We start from the raw sequence: 18785 nt of genomic DNA on the forward strand, positions 1-18785 counted from the left end.
GGGGGACACAGAGACTGTGGGTGTATGCTTCTGCCGCTAGGAGGCTGACACTAAGTGAAAAAAAGAGGTTAGCTCCTCCTCCGCAGTATACACCCTTGCCCCTATTGCGGGCGGAAATCAGTTTTTTTGCTTAGTGTCCATGGAGGCACACACGTCTGGTTTTGCTCCAGACTTTTTCTTTTTTTTTTTTTTTTCTTCCCATGAAGAGGAGACAGGGGCGACGGACCCTATTGAAAGGGTCCGATCTCCCCAAACCATCAACGGGCGAGCACGTGTTGAGTATTGTCTCCACGTATCCTCTCCCGCACCGTGGGACATATCTGGGCCGTTTTCCCCAGACCTTTTTTTATTTTATTTTTACCGTCTATGAAGATGAGACAGGGGCAACGGTTCCTATTAAAAGGGTCCGATTTCCCCAAAACATCAACGGGCGAGCACGTGCGAGTGTCCCTCCACGTATCCTCTCCCGCGACGTGGGACACAATGCCGGACTTAACCCTGACCACCCCGAGGTATTGAAACCATGGGCTATACAGAGGCACAAGACTAGTCCGTGCGGCCCCAACTGCTCCACCAATGCTTAGTCTGCGGTGCTGCAAGGTGACAGACGGTCCCTCTCCTCACCCCCTGAAGGGGTTAGATGGAGCTAGGGTGCCTGCACTGTCCTATTTTTTATCAAGGCCCCCTCACATACCTGCACTCAGGCTGAAGAGGATCATCGGTGAGGAGAGGGTCTAGGAGGGCTCCTGCAAAAATCCGAGGGCTGGAGCCCCAGCCGGCGGAAGCCACCGGCCATGCAAGGCAAGAGTGGCTGGATCCGTCAGGCAGCTCCGCGCCGGTTAGTAGCGCCATGTTTTTTCAGCGCCATGGAACCACGCTCCCCCCTTCCCCCGGTCGGGTAGGGGAAAAATTGAGGCCGGAGCTAGGCCGCGGCCGGAAGTCCTGCCCTTGGAGCCTCGCGTCACTTCCGGTGGCCCGCCCCGCACTGGGCGGCGGCAAAGAAATTTAGGCCCGGGCTTCGGATTGTGGCTAGGCCGCAGATCGAAAGCCCCTCCCCTGGAGCGGTTTTTACATGCTGGCTCACTCCCACAGCTGGTGGCTCGCGATTTGAAGAAGCGGCCAGGACGGGGGGGGCGCAGGACTGAGGTAAGTGCTGCCCGGGAGGCCACGCTACAGGGAAAACGAGCTGCTACCTCCTCCCCACATCCCCAGCAGCGGACAGGTACAGTATGTCCGAAAAGGCAAAGATGCACACGTTCTTTTACGCTGCATGCTTCTCTTGTCGGGCTGCATTTCCGCGGGCGCAGAGCAAGCGATTATGCGAAGCCTGCGAATCCGAACGCGCCCAGGATCCCCTCCCCTGCGATCAATGTGTCAAAATCCCCGTAGTGGGCATGATTACTGTCACAGTCTATGGCATCGCTTACGAGAGCAATAGAGTCCCTTCAAGCCCCAGATAGGGGCAGAGATGATGGCTCGCCGGCCTCAGAGGGAACCTCCACCTCACAAAAGCCTCCGGCCTGCAGGGGCTGCTCTCATTCCAGGCAGACCCGGAGGAAACGAATCCACACGGTGTCGCCCTGTCCATCCGGTGCCTTGGCATCCGTAAGCTCTGCTTCTCGCTTCCCGTTACCAGTGGTTGATGGCTAGCAGACCTCAGATTGCGACCCAGACGAGCACATTGACGTGGACACTCCAGGGTCACGTGAATCGGTGGACGGCCTCACAGAAGCAGTCAATTAGACCCTGGGGATTGTGGATGATCCCACAATTTAAGCGAGTGAAGCGCCCGCACAGAATTTGTTCCTCTCACCTGGAGTTTGAGGACAGATAAAATCAGCGATCTCGCTAGTGAAATCTAGGTGAGGTGGATTTCTCACAGAAAATTATTGCAGTTGCACGTTTATTTTGTTTGTGTGTATTGGAACAACACGAAAAGTAAAGGGAAAAAAAGCAAATTATACATAATTTCACACAAAACTGCCAGCAGGACAATGACCCCAAATATACTTCAAGAAGCACGCAGAAAAGGATGGAAACAAAGCGCCAAAGTGTTCTGAAGTGTCCAGCAATAAGTCCAGATCTAGATCCCATTGAACATTTGTGGAGAGATCTTAAAATTGCTGTTGGAAGAAGGCGCCTTCAAATATGAGACCTGGAGCAGTTGTCCAAGATTGGTCCAAAATTCCAATTAAGAGGTGTAAGAAGCTGATGATTGAAGGTTAGGAAGCGATCGATTTATTCCAAAAGGTGCAACAATTTTGTCCTGCCCATTTTGGGGGTTCTGTGTGAAATTATGTCCAATTTCCTTTTTTTTTTTTTTTTTTTTTTGCTCCAATACCCACAAAGGAAATAAACATATACAGTGCCTTGCGAAAGTATTTGCCCCCCTGGAACTTTTCAACCTTTTCCCACATATCATGCTTCAAACATAAAGATACCAAATGTAATTTTTTGGTGAAGAATAAACAACAAGTGGAACACAATTGTGAAGTTGAACGAAATGTATTGGTTATTTTACATTTTTGTGGAAATTCAAAAACTGAAAAGTGGGGCGTGCAATATTATTCGGCCCCTTTACTTTCAGTGCAGCAAACGCACTCCAGAAGTTCATTCTGGATCTCTGAATGATCCAATGTTGTCCTAAATGACTATTGATGATAAATATAATCCACCTGTGTGTAATCAAGTCTCCGTATAATAATAATAATAATTAATAATAATAATCTTTATATAGCGCCAACATATTCCGCAGCGCTTTACAGTTGAACAGTTTCAAACACAACAGTCATAAGTAACAACGTTAACAATACAATAATTAAAGCGAAATAAGACGACCCTGCTTGTGGAGCTTACAATCTACAATGAGGTGGGGGCGATACAAAGCACAGGTTTGTATTTACAATGACGGTCCAGCCATCTTCAGGGGGTGGGGGTTAGATGGAGATAGTGAATGGGCTACACACACACAAACATGACTTTGATTACTGAATGTGATAGGCCGCTCTGAACAAATGTGTTTTGAGCGAGCGCCTAAAACTATGCAAATTGTGGATGGTCCTAATATCTTGGGGTAGAGCATTCCAGAGGATTGGCGCAGCACGGGAGAAGTCTTGGAGTCGGGAGTGGGAGGTACGGATTAGGGCAGAGGTTAGTCGAAAGCAATTTGCAGAGCGCAGCGGTCGGTTAGGCCGATAGACAGAAATGAGGGAGGAGATGTAAGGGGGTGCCGCACTGTGTAGAGCTTTGTGGGTGAGAACAAGTACTTTGAATTGTACCCTGTAATGAATTGGCAGCCAGTGTAAGGACTGGCGAAGAGCGGACGCGTCTGAGTAACGATTAGCCAGATGGACAACCCTGGCTGCTGCATTAAGGATAGACTGGAGAGGGGAGAGTCGAGTGAGAGGGAGGCCAATTAATAGAGCATTACAGTAGTCCAGGCGGGAGTGGATCAGGGCGACAGTGAGTTTTTGTTGTTTCCATGGTGAGAAAAGGGCGGATTCTAGAGATGTTCTTTAGGTGTAAGCGGCATGAGCGGGCAAGAGATTGTATTTGGGAGGTGAAGGAGAGATCGGAGTCGAACATAACACCCAGACAGCGCGCCTGCTCAGTGATAGTCTCAGGGTTCTGTTTGATGCACAGAGAGTATCATGAAGACCAAGGAACACAACAGACAGGCCCGTGATACTGTTGTGGAAAAGTTTAAAGCCGGATTTGGATACAAAATGATTTCCAAAACCTTAAATATCCCAAGGAGCACTGTGCAAGTGATCATATTGAAATGGAAGGAGTATCATACCACTGCAAGTCTCCCAAGACCCGGCCGTCCCTCTAAATTTTCATCTCAAACAAGGAGAAGACTGATCAGAGATGCGGACAAGAGGCCCATGATCACACTGGATGAACTGCAGAGATCTACAGCTGAGGTGGGACAGTCTGTCCATAGGACAACAATCAGTCGTACACTGCACAAATCTGACCTTTATTAAAGAGTGTCAAGAAGAGAGCCATTTCTCAAAGATATCCATAAAAAGTGTCGTTTAAAGTTTGCAACAAGCCACCTGGGAGACACACCAAACACGTGGAAGAAGGTGCTCTGGTCTGATGAAACCAAAATCGAACTTTTTGGCAACAATGCCAAACGATATGTTTGGCGTAAAGGCAACACAGCTCATCACCCTGAACACACCATCCCCACTGTCAAACATGGTGGTGGCAGCATCATGGTTTGGGCCTGCTTTTCTTCAGCAGGGACAAGGAAGATGGATAAAATTGATGGGAAGAAGGATGGAGCCAAATACAGGACCATTCTTGAAGAAAACCTGTTGGAGTCTGCAAAAGACCTGAGACTGGGACGGAGATTTGTCTTCCAACAAGACAATGATCCCAAACATAAAGCAAAATCTACAATGGAATGGTTCACAAACGTATCCAGGTGTTAGAATGGCCAAGTCAAAGTCCACACCTGAATCAAATCGAGAATCTGTAGAAAGAGCTGAAAACTACTGTTCACAAACGATCTCCATCAAACCTCACTGAGCTCGAGCTGTTTGCCAAGGAAGAATGGGCAAGAATTTCAGTCTCTCGATGTACAAAACTGATAGAGACATACCCCAAGCGACTTGCAGCTGTAATCGCAGCAAAAGGTGGCGCAACAAAGTATTAAGTTAAAGGGGCTGAATAATATTGCACGCCCCACTTTTCAGTTTTTGAATTTCCACAAAATTTTAAAATAACCAATAAATTTCGTTCAACTTCACAATTGTGTCCCACTTATTGTTAATTCTTCACCAAAAATTTACATTTGGTATCTTTGTTTGAAGCATGATATGTGCGAAAAGTTTGAAAAGTTCCAGGGAGCTGAATACTTTCGCAAGACACTGTATATGACATTGCTTCCCAGTAATGTCCTGGCCCTGTCAGGACTAGAGATGAGCGAATATGTTTGGAAATTATTGCCGAATCTGAATTTGCCATATTGGTACCCTATTTGTACCAAATTTATGTTTGATAATCAGTTCCGAACATACCGTATTCGTTCATTTCTACTCCCATTGACTAAAATGACGTTCGGCTGTGTTCGGCGAATATTGCTGATTCAGTATTCGCTGCCAATCTTAATTTGTACAGAATATGGAAAAATTTGCTCTACTCAGGACCCCACACCAATGACTGGTAGCTGCTAATGTATGCCCCCTGATGAAGCTGCAGGTGAAACGCACGTAGGGGCCATTGGACCAGTACAGACTTACAGGCTGGTGCGGCGGTGGTGCTGTGGGGTTCCCTTTGGCTCTGTCAGTATTTTGTGACAGGTTCGGTGGTGGTGCGGCAGGGCTCCGCCGGCATTTTGCGACAGGTGCGGCGGTGATCCTCTGTGGTGCGGTGTGGCTCCGACGGCATTTTGTGAAAGCCCGTAGGCCTTCGCAGATCCATTGCTGCGATGCGGTGGCCTCCGGGAAAATGGACTAAGGGGACGGTGCATGCTCAGATTGAGATCTCGGTGCCGACATCTGAATCTGAACATGTGCCTCCCCCTGCGGCCATTTTCCTTGAGGCCACCGCATAGCAGCCATGGATCTGCGGGGGCCTCCGGAATTTCACAAAATGCCAGCGGATTCCCCCTGCACCACAGAGCACGACCGCGGCACCAGCCTGGGAAGGGAGGCTGCATCACCCTGCAGCGTCGGACCAGGACCGCCACCACCACAGTATTTTATTAGGTATTTTCCGTCTATAAGACGCACCCCCATTTTCCCTCAATTTTTTGGGAAAAAAGCGCATCTTATAGTCCGAAAAATACAGTATATATTAATAAAAGATGTTAAACTTTTATGAGACCTTCTTGCACTCTGTCTCTTGTGTTGGTTTTGTACTGTACAAGCCATCAGTCATTGCTGAGAGGGCAGGAAGAGGAGGCAGAGGACGAGTTCCAGGCTTGTGACTTTTCTGCGCATTTGATGTGTAATAACATGCTGCTTGTAGACTGAACTACAATTTCATTGCCATCAGTAAAATATAAGGTGGGAGCGTCATAAAAACCTTAACAGGTTCATCCTGAGCTATAGCTCAGCTTTCTTTTTCCTGGGGCAAAGCTTACATGCTAACCCATTCCTTTATCTTAATACCAAGTACCAAGGCAAAGTGGCCTGTTGGCGCAGTCGTTGTGTCTCACCACCTGGTCCACCCGCCCCTCAGCTATGCCCCTGGGGTAACATTAGTATGGTTTAGTATATTGAGCCCAGAGCAGGTATGATGACCTCAAATCTTTGTCAAACAAGGAAGTTTCAATTTTTTTGTGGTAATTTTTGTGGTAATTGATAGAGAAGTGCGGTGATTCTTCCAGTGCTGTGTAGGAAGCAGACGTAATGCGGTGAGCGCACAGGAGAAACTCCTCATCACTATTTTACTTTAATTTCATTCCAAATCTGAACATTTGTGAATTCATTGATCATAGAAATGGCGAGGCCAATCCAGGATAACATTATAGTAATGTCACACACGGCCTCAATTACGGTATATTCTGCACAACACATGGAGAAAATTATTTTCACTCAGATCTGGCAGAACTAAAGTTGTCATGTATCTTCACATTATGGACCCGATTAATCAAAAATGCCATATTGCACGCTAGACTTGGAAGAATGAGGCTTTCACAGACTTTCATGGAGAGCTTGTGTCAGTCAGGAAGTAGAAATTCTAAAAATCAATATCATCTCGAGTCTCTAACAAGCCTTGTCACAAGACTTAAAAAACCCAAAATCTCAATTTGCAGACACTGTATTGACGAAGGGCAGCACCCCGAAACACAGTGTCTGCAAATTAAGATTTTGGTTTTTATCCTAAGTCATGTGACAAATCTCGTTGGAGGGTCGATATTTACTTTTAGGATTGCTACTTCCAATAGGTGGCGCTAGTGTTGTACCCTAAACTACTATCCTCCTATGTAAAGGCACTATGATGGCGACTAAATCCATACCTCCATTTAAGCACTCCATGTTTCTGTGTCAGGGAAATCCCATGACTCATATTTATGCTAATGAGCCACAATTGCATTTACACCTCTCTGGCCTCTTTTCCTACCCGCCAAAGGTCTCTTGTCACTGACTAACAGGTCACTCTTCTCTTATTGATCTGCTCCCAGATGAAGATCTCGTGCAAGAGCTGCCATTCTGGGGGCAGTGCCTACGCTGTAAGGTCCTCAGGACATTGTGAAAGCTGGACTATTGATCTGCGCACATGTGGCGCCTCCGGGAATGATGGCGCTTGCACAAAACTTCCAGCGAGGAACAGATCACTGATAGTAACTTGTCAGTCATGTGGGAGGTGGGAAAAGAGGCTCGGGAGCTGTTAATGCAGAGTCAAGTATGCAGCACGTGCAGCTGATTAGCATAAAAATTGGACAAGGGATTTATCTGAAACAGAAACATGGAGTGCCAAAACACTGTGTGTGACTGCAGACTTATGAATGCCCCTAGCGCACACACTGGGATTTGCCTGTTTCAGACCCCGGAATAGAGGGTATGTACGAGTTGGCTACTTTCAGACTTGCGTTAGGAGGCGCAGTGCAGGGCCGCTGCTAAACTCCGCCCCCGGCCGCCCCTCCTCCCGTCAGCTCCTCCTATGGGCACATGACGCTGCATGCGACCAGCGTACCCTATATTTAGCGTTGGGTACGCTGGCCGTGCGCTGGTATGATTTTGCCGGCGCATGTGCCGTTTTGGCGCTGCGCCGAGCGCACAAAAAAGCAACACTGTACCTTTTAGCACACGTCGGCGCAGCACCAAAAGGGTGCACGAGCCGGCAAAATCATATCAGCGCACGGCCAGTGTACCCAGTGCTAAATATAGGGTACGCTGGTCACATGCATCGTCAGGCACCCATAGGAGGAGCTGACCGGAGGAGGCACGGCTGGGGGCGGAGCTTAGTGGCTGCCCTGCGCTGCGCCTCCTAACGCAAGTCTGAAAGTAGCCAGGTACACAAATGTATGGAGAGAGGCTGCGACCACTAGCCAGAGGTATGAATAACACATACATAACCACCATTCCACGGTGTGAAACTGGTGAATCCCGGCAGCGCAGTAATCGGCAGTTAGAGCGGATCAAGCAGCCAACCATTGGCAAAAAAAAAAGTTGTGCTGTCACAACTTTTTTTTGTCCTTCTAAAAAATAACTGGTTTCAACTGGATCCGTTTTTTTTTAATGAAGTCTATGGAAAACGGATCCGTTAAATATCCATCAGCTTTTCATCCATTTCATCCTAAGCCTCAATAAGGCTCTGTTCACACGTCCAGTAATCTGTCTGTTGCTTACTGGAGGTGGAAAAATAAATACCATAACATTTACTACGGCCATGTGAACTTTCAAGTAATCGTCTATTTGAAGCTGATCCAGTAAGCAAAAAAACAGATCCTTTTCAAATTGGAAAACAACGGATGCCTATTTAACAGATCTGTTTTCAATAGACTTCAATGTAAAAAAATGGATCCATCTGAAATCTAGTTTTTGTTTTTTTTCAGACGAAAAAGTTTGTACAACTTTTTTGTTAACGGATTGCTGCTGCAGCCATTCTGACTGATTACTGAATACGTGAACAGAGCCTTATTGAGGCTTAGGGTCCAGTTTCACATAGCGACGCACCAGCGATCCCGACAACGATACGACCTGGTAAGGATCGCTGGTGCGTCGCTAGTAAGCTGCCAAACATGCAGATCTACTCAACGACGCAGCAACGATCCAGCGATCCGTATAACGACCTCGGCGGTCGTTGGTACCTTGTCACACAGCAGCTATTCTGACGACTCACACCTACGTCCCTGAGTTCTGCGTCGCCAACGAGGTCGCTCGTCGGCGTCAAACACAGCGATGCATGGTGGCCAGCGGGACGCACGATCAAAAAATGGCCCAGGACATGCGAGCATGATCAGCGATATCCAGCGGGGGGGGTCAGTTGCTGCTATGTGTCACACGTAGCGAGATCGCTGTTGCGTCACAAAATCTGTGACGTTTCAGCGATCTCGCTACCGATCTCGTTATGTGAGACGGGGGCTTTAGTGTAGATGACATTAGTTTGTGGTGCACAAACTGGCTGACAATTCACTCTCCATAAACTTCATGTAAAATAGCACCCCCTGGTGCCAACATCTGGGTACTGATGTTGCCTTTACGGTGACCTCTGAGAAATGTGCATGGTACTCAGCCAGCTGCCAGCTTTTATCACTAGCCCATAGGACACACAATTATAGTTCATTTACTGAACAGTTGTTTAAAAGTTTATTGCTGTGTAATTTCCTGTGAAATCTCATGTATGGCAATGTCAGTGCACCCGGTGTCCGTGGTGTGCCGTGATTGTGGTTTCATCATTTTGTGCTGTATTTGTCCTTGTTGATCTGTTTCCTGAGCGACGTGATGTAATTACAAGGGTGCGTCAACCAGCGCTAGGTGTGATAAGAATGGAATAACAGGCACAAGATAGAACAGGACTATTGTTTCATGCACTGGAGCCATAATTGCCTCATGGGTGCGGAATGTCGGGGTATGGGTTGTGGGGAGGTGACTTCACCCCGTCATGGCCCGTCATGTAGGGGATCGCCTCACATGGAAAAGTCTCTTGTGTTCTAAGAACAGATTATAGCAACTAATGTTTAATATTTATAAAAATGAAGTTATAAATCTTTCCAATATTCTCTCTATATGTTCGTCAGTTGTGAAAATTTTTGTAACAAAAACTAATACCACAACACAAAGAAAAGTCACTTAACCCCTTTCTGGCATTTGACGTACAGTTAGGTCATATGTCGTGTCCCTGGTGTTTATACGGGCTCGCTAGCCGAGCCTACATCTTTCCCAGCAGATGATGGCGGCATAATTCGGCCATCATCTTCTGCTAACAACTGGTGAGGAGAAGCTGCGCCCAGAAATGTTAACATGTTCAATGCTGCTGTCAATCTCTGACTGTCATTTAACATGCAGCAGGGCGGCGTCATTCCACGCGCAAATCGGCGCGCTCGTGCCAGGAAATGGCAACATAAGGAAAAAAAATTCACTACTCACAGTAAATAAAAACTAAAACTATACATGTTTGGTATCTGCGTACTAGTACTGACCTGGGGAATCGTATTGTCAGGTCAGTTTTACCATATAGTGAATAAAAAAAATCTCAAACTATTATGGAATTGCACTTTTTTTTTTTTTTTTGCAATATCCACGTATTTGAAATTTTCTTCCCGCTTTACAGTGCAGGACATGATAAAATGACTGGTGTCATTGAAAATTATAATTTGTACCACAAAAGACAAGCCCTCATACAGCTATGGGGACGGGACAAAAAAAATCATAGCTATTGGAAGGAGGGGAGGTAAAAATGAAAAATAGCACTGTCATGAAGGGGTAGAAAAAAAAAACCAAACTATGCAAGTAATGAATCCCGCCCTGAATGTTGCTAGTAAGTGCAAGCAGAAATCTTGACAAACCAAAGAACTAAATAGAAACTAAAAAAGAAAGTATATTGGAAGTCTATGCAAATTATACAACTCTATAGTCTTGAGCATGAGGTCTTCAGTCAGTGTTCCCCCTTTACGGCCCAGTTACCACACTACTCCTCCTGTCATCCATGCATGATCTAAAAACGTTCTTTCATTAAATCATTTTGACCATTCTTTCTGCAAATTGTCTCTTCAGAGAGGAAGAGGACTAGAACTTTAGCGCCACCTATTGGAAGTAGAGATCCTAAAAGTCAATATCAACCTATCCCTCTGAAGAGACAATTTGCTTATTTAATTTCCCAAAGGAAATGGCTTTTAAGTCTCCTCACACTGACATACCAGGCTTGACATGTCACTCTCCACAAGGAGAAACGTTACTCCTTAGACTACTCTTTCCAAATTGTTGGCTAGCAAGGAAAACTAAACCTAGAATTTTTTGAAAATAAACATAAATCAAAATTAAACTTGCCCATACTGTGAATAGCTCATTTTTGTTCTATTTTAGAATATATTGATTTGAGTCTTAAGAAAATCAAGTGAATATTTTTCAATACTATTCTTAGAAATAAAAGTAAATTTGGCAATATTGTGCAGCGCCTCACAGGGTCTTAGGTTACTCGGTACAGGGCCGGTCAGTTCTTAATAGGGATGTCACGGCAGCAGTGACCCGGTCCGTGGCCCTGGGCATCCAGTAAAATTAATAAAAGATGATGATGGGGTAGTTTATAGGGGATTTAGTCGTGACGCCACCCGTGGTATTTGGCAAGGGTAGCCAACGCTGCGATGCAGAATCCTCTGGGATGGTGTTAGGGCAGCAAAGATGGTTAAGCTCTCCACGGGTAGAGAAGTGTCACAGAGCAGTTAGGATGTCATAAGTAAAGATGGTGGCTGTGGTGGTGAGTGTGGTGCAGGGCAGGTGAGACATGAATGATAGAGGACACAGCAGGGTACAGTTTCCAATGCTCTACTCACAGTTCGCTTGCGCACAGATGCCCGCTTAGTACCATGTCCTCCAGGTGAGGGGTCCAGCAAACTCCCAGATAGTTTGGGATACACCTTTCCAGGACTCCCTTCTGTGTGCTTCCCTCCTGGCTGTCTCACTGCGCTGGTTTCCGCTCTCCTGCCCGGCACCTTAACAAACAGTGTCCCCAAGCCAGCAGCTGCGGACCTTGTCGGACGAAGTCCTTTGAGTCCCCTTGCTCCTATATGGCTGCCCTTTTGGTGATTGAATGTGGTTGTGGCTGAGGTGCATACAGCTACCCCAGCCTCCGGCTTGCTAGCTGAGTCTTGTAGTCCTCCACTAGTCTTAGGGGCTGGCTCCCCCACTGCGACCTGGTCCCTCCACTTCTGGATACGGGCCCCACGGGAGGCCTCCGCACTCCCAGGAGCTTCCTTCAGGCTCTTCTCACAACTCTCTCTCTAGCTCTTCCTACTGTAGCCCTTCTCCTCACTAACTCTCCTCAGACTCTGTCAGCCCTCACTCCTCTGACTGACTTATGTTCTCTCGCATCAATCTCTGACTGACTGACTGAATCTTTCCAGAACAATCTTCTTACCTCAGCACTAACTCCTCCCACCAACTGTCACTCCCTTAATCTCCTCCCCTTTTTCCTACCTTCCCCACTGACTCCCCAACACCCTTTCCTAGCCAGCCTGGGATAAGGCCATCCTCCATAAGGGTACACCCAGATGTCCTGACTGAACTGGTGTGTGTTGGGTGCAGGTGTTATAGTCCTGGGTGGTGCTCCCTCGTTACCTGAGTGGGAAACCACACCTCTGGGTGAGGTGCAGTATCTCTGTGGCGACTGGACCCTCAGAGGTGCCACAATTGCACTTGATACTAAAGTGATAAATTATCCTGTGAAAGTTGCTTGTATAGAATATTTAATCCAGTGAATGTGATCGAGAAGTCTTTCGTACAATCGTAGGGCAATGAATTTTGCATTCTCATACAAGTCATTTACATATATCTTTGATTTATGGGGGTGGTCTTATCATAAACTTTTAAAGTGCGTGCAGAAATGAGCAACTATGTAATTTACTTTTTATTGAAAATTCAGTTCTCAAGAATGGAGGGTTTTTTAATTTTACGGCTCAAAGCCAAGTTTATCTGACATCACTGCAGTCTCCGAGTTCTCCCAGATTTGGAGCTCAGAGCTTAAAAGCTCATTCTATAGAGCCTGTAAGCGCTACTCTGGAGCTGGCTGGATGGGAGAGCCCACAGTTCAGGCCAGCATCATGCTAATGCCGCTGGCTTGAGCTGTCAAAGAGAAATTGTCACAATTTGTGCCCTATTTTTTTTAGGAGAAAAAGGTTGAAATCAGATTTTTGGGAGAATTGTGATGCCTCCAAACCCTATATTCTAGAATTCAGTAAATAGTTAAGAATGACACTCAAAACTTTAATTTAAAGAGCACCAGATGACCAGACTTTGCTCATATTTTATTCCTGCTGCTCCCCTGAGTATTCCAGTTTCTGTGATAGTAAAATTCACCATCTGGTTCCTGAGACGATGATGATGATGATGATGATGATGATGATGATGATGATGATGATGATGATGATGATGATGTTGTTGTAATTTTTATGGACTTTACAAGGGGGTGTGGCTGAGATTTTTTTTATTTTTTATATAGGGGTGGAGCAAGGGGGTGTGTTTTTAGGGTGCTTTGTATAATTACCGATGAGCCATGCCCCCTTAGTAAAGACCATAAAAATTAATTCTAAATATAAAGGCCCATATCTCTGCAACCATATGACGGATTTAAAACAAGCAAACCAACAGTATACTTAGGGCAGCAGCAGGAATAAAAGAGCAAAAACTGACCACTTTAACCTAGTGGCAAGTTCACTTTAAATTTTAGAATTTACAGTCCCCTGACTTAAGCCTGCGTATGGACGGTGTGGCACATACTGGTGTATGAGAGAGGACTCCTAAGTGTTCAATTTTAATGAAGAGAACTCCTAGGCAAGGACTGCTGTCTCATCAGGACTAAAGGGTCTCCTTGGCCCATATTAAAGACTTATACTATAAAGACCCATAATACTTGGGGTACCTGTTGGAGATTTTGCATTAGGCCCACTAGCTTCACGTTAAGCCCACTGCAAGTCCTAGGTCTCCATCAATAGCATGCATCACATTCCCTGCTTACAGTATATTAGTGTAAACTAAGATAAGAATGGTGGATTCTGAATAATCCTCTTTTCAGCTTTTTGAGTATCACTGCACTTTAGGGATGTTGGAGTTGACATATTCCCATTGTATGTGATGCTTCTGGAGCCTCCCATTCTGCCCGTGGCCGGCACTGGCTGATCCGTGGAGTTGTGTTGCTCGGCATTGCATGACTACTGGCTGTCTTGTCACTCCGCGCGTGCATGTTAGAGACACTTCTGATTTTGCTTTTGATCCCTTTGCATGCAGGAAATAAAACAAATAGGAATTGCACACAACCGGAGTGCTATGCCATTCACTGCCGCCTCCGCTTCCAGCACCCCCAAAGTGATCACTGCTCAGTACAACAACCCGGCCGGCCTCTATTCCTCTGACAATATCCAAACCTTCAATAACACTTTGGAGACCAAATCCTCTAGTGCCCAAGTGCCAAGTGAAGTGTAAGTATCTGTAGATAATGGTCTGTATGTTCTATAGTGCTATCAGGATTATATTGATTTCTTGTCATTTTACCATAGTCACTGATGCGATTTCCTTTTCAGGCGATTATATAGTTTACAAATGTTACTGAGAATTCTGTATAAATGTCTAATACTTCTGACTTTTTCTTTTCACAAGCCATCTACAGATGACTGACAGATGGGAAACTAATCTTATGTTTTTGTGTTTTTTTCCATTTACCAGAGACCTGTCCAATTTCAGCGTGCTTTCAGCATGACTTACCAGCCACTAAAATCACCAACAGGCTCCATCAGGTGCTTTCTCATTAACGGTCTGCTCCTAGTTTATACAAGACTTGTTAGGCTGAGTTCACACGTAGCGTTATTTTCGCGTTTTCGCGCATTTTGCAAGCGTAATTAACTTGCAGAATGCTAGCGTATTCCAAGCGATCTGGAGCATCGCTTGGAGAACTGATTGACAGGTTGGTCACACTCGTCAAACAGTGTTTGACGAGTGTGACCAACTTTTTACTACTGAGGCCGCCTATGCAGCATCAGTAGTAAAAGATAGGATGTAAAAAATAATAAAAAAATAAAAAATATTGTTATTCTTACCTTCCGGCGTCCCGCGCAGCCTTCCCGCCTCTCTCCACGCTCCCGGTCCCAGTAATCCTTTGCGAGAATGACCGCGATGGTGTCCGTTCTCGCGGGATCGCGATGTCTTGCGGTCATTCACGATGACGTCGCGCTCCCGTGAGAACGGACGCCATCGCGGTCATTTTCGCAAAGGATTACTGGGACCGGGAGCATGGAGAGAGGCGGGAAGCCGGAAGGTAAGAATAACAATATTTTTTATTTCTTTTATTATTTTTTACATCCTATCTTTTACTACTGATGCTGCATAGGCGGCCTCAGTAGTAAAAAAGTTGGTCACACTTGTCAAACACTATGTTTGACGAGTGTGACCAACCTGTCAGTCAGTTCTCCAAGCGATGCTCCAGATCGCTTGGAAAACGCTAGCATTCTGCAAGCTACTTACGCTTGCAAAATGCTAGTTTTTCCGCGGGAATTTAAAATGCGATTTTCCCACGGAATGGAATCCTCGCGGTAATTTCTGCGAGAGTTCCACTACGTGTGAACGTAGCCTTAGTGTGATGCAAGATTGAGCTAAATCAATAGACTAGAAAAGTTAGTGCCCCCATAATGCCACTAGGTCCTAAAGAATTGATTGATGAGGAAAATGGCTTCTCCGCCAGTTATTGCTGGTATTCCCATCTCCAAGATTCAATCCCAATATGTAGTAGGTGTAGTAATAATATTAGCAAATACCTCCAGTTAGAAATGTAGTATAGTTCGTCTGATTAGCTAGCTATGTGGCTTACCCCTATGCAGAGCATTGCAGTAGATTAGATATTCATGGTTACGACCACTAACTGCTGTCACTATATATGAGTGGGATAGGATCTTGGAGATGGAGAACAACTTTATAACGATATTTCCATGAGAGACCTACGGCCATTCTAGTTAAAGTACCATGCTAGTGACGGGCACAACGAACGTCATAAGCAGCGTAACTGCCCATACGATATTTGTATTAGTAATTTGTGAAGTATTTTAGTATTTATGCAAGCCCCATACTTCAGTGTCACAGAGGATGATTTTGTATATAGGCTCCTAATGTAGAATTCTCATTGCTGTGTTACAAAATATTAACTTTTACATTTCCTTCCTTTTCTTGCTCACCTGTCATAAACCACTGTCTATCTATTCTCTTTAACCTCATCGTGGCTTCTAGTCCCGTTTCTCCCTCTGCCATGTTTAAGGCTCCCTCGGCTTCTGTCTTTAACCCTCTTCAGTCACGTCTGGCCCCTGCCTCTTTACAAAGAAGGCACAGCACCTCCTCCATCCCAAATCAAGTGCGAGTGGTACCTGAAGAGCTAAAGCAAGCCGCACAGATCTGTCCCAACAGTCCTGTGGAAGTGGAAATTCCTGGACTCAAAGTCACCCACGTCCAGTTTAACTCCCCATTACAACTCTATTCTCAGGAAAACATTCTGGATACATTGCAGGGGCAGATCTCTTGCATTAACCCAACTTACTCCAGGTAACATTGCCCGTGTGCACAAGTACCTGGCACCCTGTATGTGTTGTGGGTTGGCACTGCTTGCTCCACATTTGGCACCTCCTCATAATACCATGTAATCTCCTTCTCTGAACTCCTCCATGTCATCTAGAATGCACCTTTTTGTCTGATTTTCACATGCCCGTATATTGTCGTTCTCCATGTGCTGCCTTGCAATGCCTAGAAATCTGTGCAATGTGTAATATTTGAGCATTTTTATACCAATAATGCAGTTTTGATGAAAAGTCTGGATTTTTTTTTAATGGAAACTCGGGATTCCTTCAATAGCTGAAGAGCATCAGTATCTTATATCACTATTTGTGGTTCTCCTTGGTTAAGTCGTTCACTGGTTTAGGTTGGGATTACATCACATTTAGACCACACATTCGTGACTGTATTGGGGCTTTTGTCTAAAGCCCTGAAAAATGGCATTCAGATATGACCCCCATTGGAACCGCTATGGACTCTGTGTAGCCTCCATTCTGGCAGGGTCCATCTTTTTAAGTACGGTCTACCCATTTTTCAAGGCATCAGACAGAAGCCCCAATGGAGCCACAGGCACGTGGCATAATCCTAATGTGCACATAGCCTTAGGAGGAGCCATTAACTCATTTGCAGGCGTAGGTTGAGTCTATAATGTAAAAATGCTGCTTATCAGCCTCAAAAGGGTTTGATTTTACGACTGAGACAAAGCTAAGCTGGCTTAGATTAGGTAAAGCTTGCCATGTCCAGCTTGTCCTTACTCTTCATTTATGAGTGGAGATCTGGAGTAAAGTGTGTGTGACAACTCTCATTCACATATGACCTAGTGTGTAAATCCCATTCTCATGTTGCATGTATGTTTTGCTTTTTTTAATTATTTTTCATTTTATTTATACAATTTTTTTTATATCTTGCAGTTTTTCACACTGGCCACTGAGGCTATTCTAGAGTCCTCTTTGTTCTTTTAGGACAGGGGTGGGGAACCTCAGGCCTGTGGGCCATTTATGGCCTTCGATGACCTTTTATCCGGCCCCCAGGCAGACTCCTGGGTTACCGTGTAGTAATTTGGACCTCAGCTGTATTTTGACCGCCACCGACCCTTTAATTTTTTCTTGTTCTGTGAGCACACGCACACAGTATTCACACATGGGCAATGAAAGAGTACGTCCTGACACCATTGCCAGCGTCACACCGTACTTTGTGGGTGGAATTAGAAGGCCGGTATGAATATCTAAATGGCCCTCGAAAGAAAATCTGCTCCCCACCCGATTTTAGGAAATCCACACGTATATTAACAGCAATAGACTGTCAGACCCTATCTTTTGTATATAAGCATCTAATGACTGTGTGCAAAGGACATTATGAAGGGAGGGAGAGCAGGATCAGCTGTGACCTCATCAATTATGAATGGTGGCTCCGGTGTTATCAGCTGTGTATAGAGCTGTTAGACCTCATGCACATGGTGAGTTTTTTTTACCACAGTATACAGTGGGGAAAAAAAGTATTTAGTCAGTCAGCAATAGTGCAAGTTCCACCACTTAAAAAGATGAGAGGCGTCTGTAATTTACATCATAGGTAGACCTCAACTATGGGAGACAAACTGAGAAAAAAAAATCCAGAAAATCACATTGTCTGTTTTTTTTTCATTTTATTTGCATATTATGGTGGAAAATAAGTATTTGGTCAGAAACAAAATTTCATCTCAATACTTTGTGATATATCCTTTGTTGGCAATAACAGAGGTCAAACGTTTTCTGTAAGTCTTCACAAGGTTGCCACACACTGTTGTTGGTATGTTGGCTCATTCCCCCATGCAGATCTCCTCTAGAGCACTGATGTTTTTGGCTTTTCGCTTGGCAACACGGACTTTCAACTCCCTCCAAAGGTTTTCTATAGGGTTGAGATCTGGAGACTGGCTAGGCCACTCCAGGACCTTGAAATGCTTCTTACGAAGCCACTCCTTCGTTGCCCTGGCGGTGTGCTTTGGATCATTGTCATGTTGAAAGACCCAGCCACGTTTCATCTTCAATGCCCTTGCTGATGGAAGGAGGTTTGCACTCAAAATCTCACGATACATGGCCCCATTCATTCTTTCATGTACCCGGATCATTCGTCCTGGCCCCTTTGCAGAGAAACAGCCCTAAAGCATGATGTTTCCACCACCATGCTTTACAGTAGGTATGGTGTTTGATGGATGCAACTCAGTATTCTTTTTCCTCCAAACACGACAAGTTGTGTTTCTACCAAACAGTTCCAGTTTGGTTTCATCAGACCATAGGACATTCTCCCAAAACTCCTCTGGATCATCCAAATGCTCTCTAGCAAACTTCAGACGGGCCCGGACATGTACAGGCTTAAGCAGTGGGACACGTCTGGCACTGCAGGATCTGAGTCCATGGTGGCGTAGTGTGTTACTTATGGTAGGCCTTGTTACATTGGTCCCAGCTCTCTGCAGTTCATTCACTAGGTCCCCCCGCGTGGTTCTGGGATTTTTGCTCACCGTTCTTGTGATCATTCTGACCCCACGGGGTGGGATTTTGCGTGGAGCACCAGATCGAGGGAGATTATCAGTGGTCTTGTATGTCTTCC

At 45.5% G+C, this 18785-nt stretch overlaps 1 protein-coding gene across 4 annotated transcripts in view; it reads left to right on the forward strand.

Moving 5' to 3' along the window:
* PDLIM1 (PDZ and LIM domain 1) overlaps positions 1–18785 on the forward strand; it is a 98461-nt gene that overhangs the window by 64907 nt on the left and 14769 nt on the right. For 3 of the 4 annotated variants that reach the window (XM_073585873.1, XM_073585872.1, XM_073585874.1), the window contains exon 4: positions 13902–14092. In XM_073585873.1, coding sequence (XP_073441974.1) covers positions 13902–14092 — 191 coding nt within the window. Of the gene's footprint in view, positions 1–13901; positions 14093–14195; positions 14408–15887; positions 16197–18785 lie in introns of those variants that run through there. The other variant, XM_073585875.1, reaches the window with a different exon arrangement.

Source organism: Dendrobates tinctorius, unplaced genomic scaffold (assembly GCF_039654945.1).
Source record: "Dendrobates tinctorius isolate UK_male_01 unplaced genomic scaffold, ASM3965494v1 ptg000089l, whole genome shotgun sequence".
Classification (NCBI taxonomy): Eukaryota; Metazoa; Chordata; class Amphibia; order Anura; family Dendrobatidae; genus Dendrobates; species Dendrobates tinctorius.